General features: G+C 42.0%; 1 protein-coding gene across 1 annotated transcript in view; it reads right to left on the bottom strand.

Moving 5' to 3' along the window:
- The window catches only part of NAPG (N-ethylmaleimide-sensitive factor attachment protein, gamma), a 12,592-nt gene extending 10,725 nt beyond the window's left edge, over positions 1 to 1,867 (bottom strand). The window contains 2 exon segments of the mRNA XM_010006935.1: positions 1,022 to 1,137; positions 1,799 to 1,867. Of these exon segments, the coding sequence (XP_010005237.1) occupies positions 1,022 to 1,137; positions 1,799 to 1,867 (185 nt within the window).
- Positions 1,868 to 10,353: the final 8,486 nt, after the last annotated feature.

The following is a 10,353-nucleotide window of genomic DNA, read 5'->3' as shown; positions in this document are numbered from 1 at the left end:
GGGGGAGAAGCGGCCGCGTTTGTGATGCGCTTCCCGGGGTTTCCCGTGGAGGTTTCGGTAGAAGTGCACGAGTCGTGGGGCAAAGGCTGAGCGAGCGCAGCCTCCCCTGCTCTGGAAGGAGCCTCCGCAGGCCTCTCTGCTGTTACTTGGCGTGTTACTTGTTTGGTGTGTGTAAAAGCAAGAGGCTGTTTCCGTAAGACTGGCACTGAAGTCTGGAGCTGAAGGTGTGAGAGGTGGCTGAGCACACCAGGGTTACTAACACAGGCCGGGCAGTCGTGCAGATGGCCAGGTGAGACACCCAAGTAGCTGTGTTGAAAATGCTGGTCTCTGTTACTGCCCATCCGTCTGGGTTCCTCGACTCCTTGTTTCTGCTAATCTGAAACATCCTTGCGTAACAGAAGATCAGTGACTGAGCCCAAGAAGGTGTTTGTTCTGCAAACCTAAACATTATTGCCTTCCAGTAATCTGAATACAAGAAATACTTGTAAACATAGAAGAGAAAGCAAAGTGAGAAGCTGACTAAACTTGCTGGACTCATATCAGAGCACAGGAGTCCTTGAAGTCCGTATCATTCATGGGAATCAGAGCTTTGCAATTGAATCTGCCTTAAATGGTGAAAAGAAGCAATATTTACGTGATTTGTTTTACTCTAGGTAGGCATCAAACTCAGAGGTCTGAATTGCTGCTGCTTCTCTGTTTCCTGCGTTACCCTGACATCATGGAAACTTAATATTCTAACTTTGGTTCTTGCGCTACACTTGAAAGGCTATCATCTAGTGCAGGTGGTAGAAAATCCCCACTGAATCACACAGACTATTATTCTGTGTCCTAGAGCAAAGTAGGAAGGAAAGGTTGTAGAGAAGTTTTCTGTTTTCAAAAGCATTTGAGTTGTCACAAGAGTGCTGGGAGAAAATAGCTGATCTTGCATAATACATATGCAAATAGGTTTCTGTCAGGCACGCCCTGCTAGCAGGTGAAAGCAGAGGAAACTATCATCTGAGAGATTCCTGTGTTAACACACCTGTCTTTTCTTTCCCTTGCTGTGACAGCCAGGATAGATCTGGCCACATTAACTATGAACTTGCTGCAGTTCCTTTCAAATACACTCGTGTTAGCTGGGAAAATGAAGTCATAGAACTGCAGCATTAAAGGACAGAATAATCTGTTCTTAGGAAGCACCCAGTTCATGATTTACTGTCTGTGTGTTTGTGCCAGTGCTCCCAGCCTGCTGTGGTCTGTGGGTTAAAAATAGCTGTTCACTTTCTAGTGAAACTACACATGTGCTCTGTCTGGTTACACTTTATATGGGATGACCAGACGAAAGATTTCCAAGGCTAGTATTAAATGAAATAGGATATTCCTGGGTAGCTTTTATTTTGTAGACATGGAACCTCTAGAGATTTCACATCTGGGAAGGATCATATTGCAGCATCTGGTACTTGGCTGTGGATTAGAAATTGATGTTGAAAAATGGCCAGGTACAATGTGAAAATATTTTACACTGATAGCAGTTCTAGTGGCAAACTTTTTAAAGTATAATATTACAGGCTTTGTTAACTAGGCAGATGCGAGTTCTGCAAATAGCTGAACCTGTAGAAGCCATTGATCATTAGCCAGTCCTCATCTGCCCACCACTACACCTTGCATAGGGTTTCTGTCTCCTGTCTTAAGAATTTATTCGCGTACAGCATTGCAACCAAAAGCATCAAGGTTATAAAAATGAGCTGCATAAGGTGGTACAACTCATTGTGTCTGAAATGGGTTAAAAAGCACCTGTGTGAGACTTGATGGGACTAACCTCTGGCAAGAGACTGGAGACAGGCAGCCAGGGACAGCACTTTGCACCATTCTGGCTGAATCCAGTCATGGCCCCAGCATCAGGACAGCTGGGGCTTCCCTCAAACAGCTGTCATTAGTTGTAGGAGACTGTCAGTACAATGGTAACTAAATTTGTTTCCCAATCAACTCTTAACTGTGTCTTAAGCTGTGTGTATGTCATGTTCTTGTTTGGAAAGTCAGGACTGACTGCAGTGAGTTGTACTTTAAATCAGGTATTCTGTTGGATCTGGAAGCTGAATTTTGAGTTTTCCTAGATCTGTATTTCCCAGCTCTGTCTGATACCCTTCTTTGGCAGCAAGAAATGGAAAAAATTGCCTTGTAATTTGTTCATGTCTGAGCTGGTGTCTTAACTACAATAACATCAGCCACACCACCATGCTGAGGAAATTAGCCGTGAGGAAAGGAGAGGGATCTGCATATTCTTTCTCCCAGGCAGACTGCTACTAACACTAACAGTCGAATGAACAATTGGCTCAGACACATTTTGGGCCCATTATATACACAAAAAAAGTGTTCTGCAATCTCTCTGTCCCAGTGCCAGCACCTCAGTTCTCCACTACCTATTATTTTCCTGCCTTCAGCATTAAATCTGTATAATTAATCTGGCTGTGACACATTACTAGTTCCTGTCTTAATGGATATGGCAGAAAGCAAACAAATAACTCTGAGGACTGCAAAATTAATAAAGATTGATTTTCTGTAGATATGTGTCTCCCTGCTGATTGTCTTTAATTAAATAGTATAAGACTACAATGTGAGCATGGCTTTTATTAGATATCAGAGAACAGAGAGACATTATAAATATTCCAACTGGGGGAAGGATGTGATGTCTAACTGGCTTTCCAGATTCACTGGACATGACAGAGGAGGAGGGTATTCTGGTGTCTAGTAAGATGTTCCAATGTGAAACACTCGTAATGCCTTCCCCTCCGTTTAATGAACACATACAATTTACATGTTCCTTTTCCAGGTTAGGTAAGGAGGCTGGAAAGGGACAACTGTACACTGCCAGCTGAACAGCAGTGAAGTTCAACAAGGTCAAGGGCAAGGTTCTGCACTTGGGTCAGGGCAATTCCAAGGACGAATACAGGTGGGGTGGAGAATGGATTGAAAACAGTCTGGAGGAGAAGGACTTAGGAGTGATGGTGGACAAGAAGCTCAACATGAGACAGCAATGTGTGCTTGCAGCCCAGAAAGCCAACAGTGTCCTGGGCTGCATCAAAAGATGCATGGCCAGCAGGACAAGGGAGGTGATTCTGCTCCTTCATTTGGCTCTTGTGAGACCCCACCTGGAGTGCTGTGTCCCATTCTGGAGCCCCCAACACAAGAAGAACATGGACCTCCTGGATAAAGTCCAGAGGAGGGTCACAAAGATGATCAGAAGGACTGAGCATGTCTCCTATGAAGACAGGCTGTGAGGGTTGGGGTTGTTCAGCCTGGAGAAGAGAAGGCTCCAGAGAGACCTCATAGTGGCCTTCCAGTACCTGAACAGGGCCTACAGGAAAGCTTGGGAGGGGCTTTTCACCAGAGAGGGTAGTGATAGAACAAGGGCTAATGGATTAAAACCAGAAGAGGAAAGATTCAGGTTAGATATTAGGAAGAAAATCTTCAGTGTGAGGGTGGTGAGACACTGGAACAGGTTGCCCAGGGAAGTTGTGGATGCCCACTCCCTAAAAGTGGTCAAGGCCAGGATGGATGTGGCTCTGAGCAATTTGATCTAGTGGGAGGTGTCCCTGCTCCTGCAGGGTGGTTGGAACTAGATAATCTTTAAGGTCCTTTCATGTTCATGACTGTAACCTGAAATGAGCTGTTCATAATATGTTTGATTGAATAGTAGCCTTTATCATATTGTTAATTATCATTAATCTTACCATGGCTGGCTCCCCAAGGTTCTGCTCAAAGGTACTGAGCAAGGTTCCATTCATGGTGCTGAATAAGCACCATTTGCCAGTCTTCCTGCAGTTGCCTTGCAAAGAGTCAGCTGTGTAGAATTGTCTGGTGGAGAGTTGGTTGTGGCAAACAGGGGTAACAGACAGCTGTTCTAGACCTGAGGGTGGCTCGTTCACCTACCTAAGGCCAGTTGATTTTGTCAGTGGGTGAGATGATGCATCATGACTACCAAGTCCCTTTTACTCCTTACCTACTATCCTTCCTGCCTCCCTTGCTTCCAGCAAGAATCCATTTCCCTAGATCATGACAACCTGCAAATGTAATTTATTTACAGTAATTTTTATTAATTTTTTTTACAATACTTCATATATGACTCACAAAGATAAGTACAATATCTACAGATGTGAATAAAGCTCTTCTGGAGAAGAGTTGAACCACCTTTTCCCATTGGGTTTTCAAGAGCCCAAGGTCAGATAAAAGCATGTTATTAACACCATACCACTTCCCACATGCTCCCATGGGGAATCTGACAATCTCAGTATTATTGAAATTTGTCATGTCTTGGAACTTGCTCCTTTGTGTGGTCACCAACCTGTCTCAGCCAGACCATAACATCATACACATTGCAAGGGCAAACACAAGCCAGACAGCCCACCCTCAAGTAGATGCCTCCCTTCTCCCAGTTATACCTGTGGGAACAGGCCCTGAACAATGATCTGTAGAATCTGTTGCCAAAATCTGGTTTCACCTAAAAAAACAACTAATGAGTGATCAGTGAGGCCAGTCAATAGGGAGGAAGCAACTACAACTCCAAATACACTGGGGCAGAGGCTATCCTGGATTATCCTGAAGGACACCCAGCAGGACTATGAGGAGGTGTAGCCTCTACTGCAGAGCTCAGCTAGTAACAATGGTCCCATCTTAGGGTCATAGTTACTCCTGCAACAAATGTAGAGATTAATCTTTCACCTTTGCTTCTGGCTGCCTTTTTCTGTGTGCTGGGAGATACACATGTAGCCATGTTGTGACCTGAATTGGAGAAATGATCTGGCTTTGGGATAAAAAGGAAATAAAGAACCCTGCTGCAAAATAGTATGTTTTTACTGAAGCTCTTGTCCCAGAAAACAAATTTAACCAACATCTTTAAGGGGTATGGAGTCCCTCTTACCTACTTTTATGACATAGTTTGGCATAGTTTTCCCCAAAATTGGACACTTTTAAGACTCAGTTTGACAAAATGCCAGGCCATCTCATTTTAACTGTGTTCCTGTCTAGAAAGGTTGAACAAGATAATTGTTGAGTTCCCTTCCAACCAGGCATTCTGTGATTCTACACTTTTTTTGTTGCCAGTTCTAGCTTCATTATCCCCAGTCCACATTACACAAGAGTGTTCACAGCCACCCGTGCTACCCTGCATTGCTCCACCACAAATGTTTGTGTGGTCGTCTCTCAGTGAACAATTTCTTACTTTTTTTGGCTAGGCTTTTCTCAGCTGTGTCTGTTCCCTTAAGCAATTTACCAAGCAGTCACACCTGCACAAAGAGAGGGTCAGGAACCTACTGGGGAGGGGCACAAATTGCTTAATTCAATTTAAGTACCACATGCTTAATGGGTATCACAGCTTTACTTTAGCTTCTGCTTCTGTTGGCAAAGTAACTGCTTCAAGATAAAGCACGTACATGATTTAAAGACGTGACACTTTTTCCTGCTCCAGCTTTCCAACTCCAGAACCTCTGGAAACCTTTCCCCTTTTTCTTCATTTTCCCTTCTTTCTGAATTGTTCTCCATAGAAGCCTCACGCCTCAGACTCTCCTGGTACAAAGCCAGTTATTTGTCTCACATGATCCATCCAGTATTAATGGCTCTTGATGGCTCCTTTATTGCTTATCCACAAGATGCTCAGTGCCTCATAGAAATAACATGGGAAATGAAATTTGACATGCAGCCTTGTTCCCCAAATCAAGAAGCATTCACAGCTTGACAAGAGCATGCTGTCACTGAAATAATGTTTGACATAGTTCCCAGAACTGAGGCAGGAAAACATAACAGTTTTCATCAGTTTTGAAAGCATAATTAAATTTTTCCACTTTTATACAGGGTTACTAAATTGCATAATGAATGGCTCTTCCAGATGCCAGCTTCTACTCCGTATCCATGAACAGGGAAGTGAGGAAACAAAGATCAGGGATATCTTTCCAATGGCCTGATCACTAATACGTAATAAAATCAATATCTGCCCAAGCTTTTGATGACTTCTATTGACTGCATGGTTTTGCACTCCTGAAGCAAGATTTGCAGAGGAGTGAGAACATATTCCTTATATTTTTGGCTTAACCTTTGTCAACATTGTTTTCCTTAGGCTACTTCAGAAGAGCATGAGTAGCTCTTCTGGCATCCTAGCTGTTTGCTTTTGAACCACGAATGGAATCCTGGACAAAAGCAGTTGTGCAGTCTCTCCTCTTTTGAGCTATGAATGAGACACATTAGTATTTTAATGCTGGTGGAGGCACAGCTAGTGATCTTCTTAGTTAAGTTAATTTTCATAGTAGGCTCAGTTGCTAGGTTTTGTTCCACATGTTAGCCTAAAGACTTTTTAATCCCCTACAGCTATTACATCTGTAGATTAGGTGTTCATCTCTAGGTAAAGGTAGTAAAAATCTGCTTTAGAGTTCAGTCTGTGAACTGGAGAAAATCTTCAATCCACTAAGGTGACAGATATTTCCATCCTCTATAAAAACTCAACCCCCTGCAGACCCTCTGTGTGAATGAATGCTATCAAAAGTCCCCCCTGCTCGAAACAGGGTCAACTACAGCAGCCTGCTCATGACTGTGTCCAGTCAGGTTTTGAATGTCTTGGTACGGAAGGCATGCAGGGACAAATCATAAATATCATAAGCAATACTTCTAATAACAATTGAGTGATTGTTACTTACACTGGCTAGCACTGAACAATGGTGTAACTAAGACTGAGCTAGTAGTAAATTCTATCTCACTTGTCATCTTGAAATTAATACCAAAGCTCTCTTAAAAGTACATGCTTTTGGAACTTGATACGGTACTTGGCAAGTGGAATTCAACTGTCCATGTTGTGTAAAGGCCAGAGAAGAGGAGCTTGGCTGTCCCTTTTCTAGCTTAGCCTTGTTAATGTAGGTCAATAAATGGTATCTCAAACTGAATGGATGCTGCAATGAAACCTAGCAAACACAGGAGGGCTCTATTTGAACACGTATTAAGGAACATTGAGGGTGGTGGCAAACAAGTAGTATATTCTGGTGTTACATAACTTTCAGCTAAATTGCAGTGCAATTTAGAGAAGCAGAAGATTCTTACCTGTTTGCTATGAAATTATCATCTTGTTTCGGGTATGTGTGGGTTTACATCTAAACGTTTTATCCATGCTGGAGCATAGAAATATAAAAATCAATCATATGAACCCCAACTGAAGTTGCCCATTATGAAACATAAAATAAAATTCTTGATTTTGCCATTTATACTGAAAGTATCCATTCTTTATGAAACAGGTTTAGTTTTAGCTGCCACAGATCACAGTACATCACAAGCTGGCTTCTGACAGGAAAAATGGTATCTTTCCTTGATTTTAGGTTACAAATCCTAATCTTTCCATATTGCTACCATGGAAACAAATGGAGAGTAAAGCTAGCAGGGAACAAAAAGCCACTATTGCATAATGGGGTCTGGTCATTCCTCCACAGAGACAAACAGGCTTCCACACCTGGGCTCTGCTGCAGCACTGCAGTACCACTGCAGGTCCCTCAGGGCAGGGACCGCACTTGCCCCTCCCAGCGTGCAGCTCATGGCAAAAACTGCTTGTGGAGGGGCTGTGCAGCTGGTCAGCATCATCCGTGTCACGGGCAGCCAAAGTGAATGTGTCTTTCACATCAGGCAGGGCTGTGAGACAGGGAGGGGATCTCCTCTTGGCCTGGCTTCCCTTGCCCACCACCCCATTCACAGGACACCTCCGTGAAAACAAAGAGAGGGTAAATAAAATCTTTCTTCCACAGTAATGTAGCAGCCCCTGCAAGAAAAATAATCTCTCTAATGCTGGTGGCACCAGTGGGGGAAATGATTAGCAGCTAAAGGAAACCACAGTTTCCTTGTCTGTCAGAGGATGCCCATCTGTGAAGGAATGCTGCTTTGCTGGGGCCAGGGTGCTGATCTGGGCTTTATGCAGGAGGCTTAATGGGCTTATTGCTTCCCCTCATCTGTAGCTCTACATAAAGAGTTTTGTTCCAACATTTCTTGCTGTGATAAGGAATAACATTGTATGTGGAGAATAAAAGAAGCAAGTAGGATTTTTCCTGCCCAGATTTTAACATCTTGCTGAAGATCCCGTGGTAGGAGTGTTCCTGAATTGTTCCAGGGACTTCTTGAAGCAAGCTGGAGTTCAGCTATCCTTACAGGTGCATCATGCCATTTATTGTTCAACAGAGGGCCTCCAGAGAGTAATGTAGATGTTAAAAGTCTGATTACGTACATCCAAGCTGTTTGGAATAATGCAAGTGGCCTACTGACAGAAACTTCAAGATCGAACAACTTCAGAAGAATCCACAGAATGGAAATGCTCATTACCAAATCAGAAATCAAAGGTAAAGTTACTCCAGTAGGATGAAGAATCGTACAAGACTATTGGATTAATCCTTTAGGACTTAATTATCTCAGTTCAGCTGTACCATAAGGTTGCACGTGAGTGTCTCCAGTAAGCAGTATGGGTTGTCATCCCCATCACATTTCTGTTATAATGCTAGTTAACTTTAATGTTTAAACCTGTCATGTTAAGGCAACCTCCAGCAGGCTAGCAATTAAAATTACGTTGTATTACATTCAGTTGGTGTTTGGGGGGAGAGGGGAATGTTGGTTTTTTGTTGGTTTGTTTTTTTTTTTTTTTCTTAGTGTTTGTTTTGGGTTTTGGTTGGTTGGTTTGGTTTGGTTTTGTTGTTGTTGTTTTGGTTCTGGTTTTTTTCCCCCCCCAGGACTTTTGCCAAGAAGTATAAACCTACACTGGCTTATAATACTAAAATACTGACATAAAAATGCTAAATTATGTATTCATTTACAAACCCTTTGGGAAAGAAAGTACATAACAAAGGATGTATGGGATGCAGCTTATAGCCCAGATAATTATTTCATAATCTATTTTTCCTTCTGAAAAAAAACTGGTTTGCTTTAGTAGACATTTTTAATTGCTATTAGTAATCTTAAGTCTTTTCTTCTCGCTTCAAAAATTAATGACAAAAGAGTACAGAATATATTACTTAAGGGACATGTAGCAGTTTTCCTTTGGATCAGTGCTACAAAGTACAGCTAATCAGCATGAAAAGATTAATTTCTTATATTACAGATATGAGATTCTTGATAAGTAGGTTATAATGTCTTTACAGCAAGCAACATTATAAAAATAATTCAAGCCAAACTTACACATACACAGGCAGAGTAGCCAGGGAATGATGGACCTGCAATCACTGACTGAGTCTGACCCAATTTCTGTAAATTCTGGAATTTCTGTAAAAGTTGTTGCTTGTTGAATGTGGGGATTTGGCTCATTACAGAAACAGGTCACAATCTGCCAACTTCTGACCTAAATTTGGATGAAAATATCCTCCTACTTCAGCAAAGTTTGGATCGAGGCTCTGGGTTAAAACTTAATTCAGATCTTCATCTGGTCTTTCATTAGGATCACCAGGAAAAATGTTGGCTCAAGAACAGGTTTTCCTTCTCAGATGTTTATTGTAAATTTTGTTGAAGTAGTCCAGATTGATTGTTGTACATATATAGTGGAAGAGACCTTTATTTTCTTCATGTGACTGTCCAGAAATACAGGAAGAAAATGAGTATTATTGCTGCGGTACAGCTGTGGGTTTGCTAAGCAAATCTGGCCCACAGACACATTTATGTAGCGAATCTCCCAATCGCTGCTTCCATTTTGATGAACCACAAATGTCTTGGCATTCTAATCTCTCCACAGCATATTAATCTCAGCTTGTAAAAAAAAAAAAAAAAAAGAGACTGAGAGTGAAAACACTGTGCTAGTGATTGCTTTCTTCCATTCCATCATTTGATGCTGGTGGTGTTCCTCTTGAGAGGAAGATGAAGGGAAGTAACACATTTGTGATGTAATGCGGATAGGAAATCTCTTTAACTCAAGGTTTAGTAGGAATTTTTTTAAGGATTTTCACCTTGCGTCATGAATTTTCTGTCAATACTGGATTCTGCTCACTTCAGCTATCCTGAGGAAATGGGAATTAGAGAAGAATCCTTTCTCAGCTCGTGGGAAATGTAATGCAGGTTTATCGGGGGAGTGTCTGGGCAAGCAGCAGTAGCCATTACACGAGCCAATATTATTTTTGAGAAGCAACATTCCTAAAAATACAAGAAAATCTATTCTAATAGAGGCTGGATCAGATGATATACATGGTCAGCAGGTACTGTCCATAGGATATTAGAGACTTTTCTGCCTCTAGCAGATCAAACAGCCATATTTATGCTGGTTCTGCAACCTTCCATTAGGTCACTGTGCTCCTCTACCTTCACAGACATCTTGGAAATCACATATCCATCTGAAAATGTCATCTGCCATTGTTAAAAATGCCTATTTGTGCATCCACA

The sequence above is a fragment of the Chaetura pelagica genome, unplaced genomic scaffold (assembly GCF_000747805.2).
Source record: "Chaetura pelagica isolate M959 unplaced genomic scaffold, ChaPel_1.0 scaffold109, whole genome shotgun sequence".
NCBI lineage: Eukaryota > Metazoa > Chordata > Aves > Apodiformes > Apodidae > Chaetura > Chaetura pelagica.
Note: the sequence above shows the minus strand (reverse complement) of the source record. Positions and strands in the feature narration are given on the sequence as shown.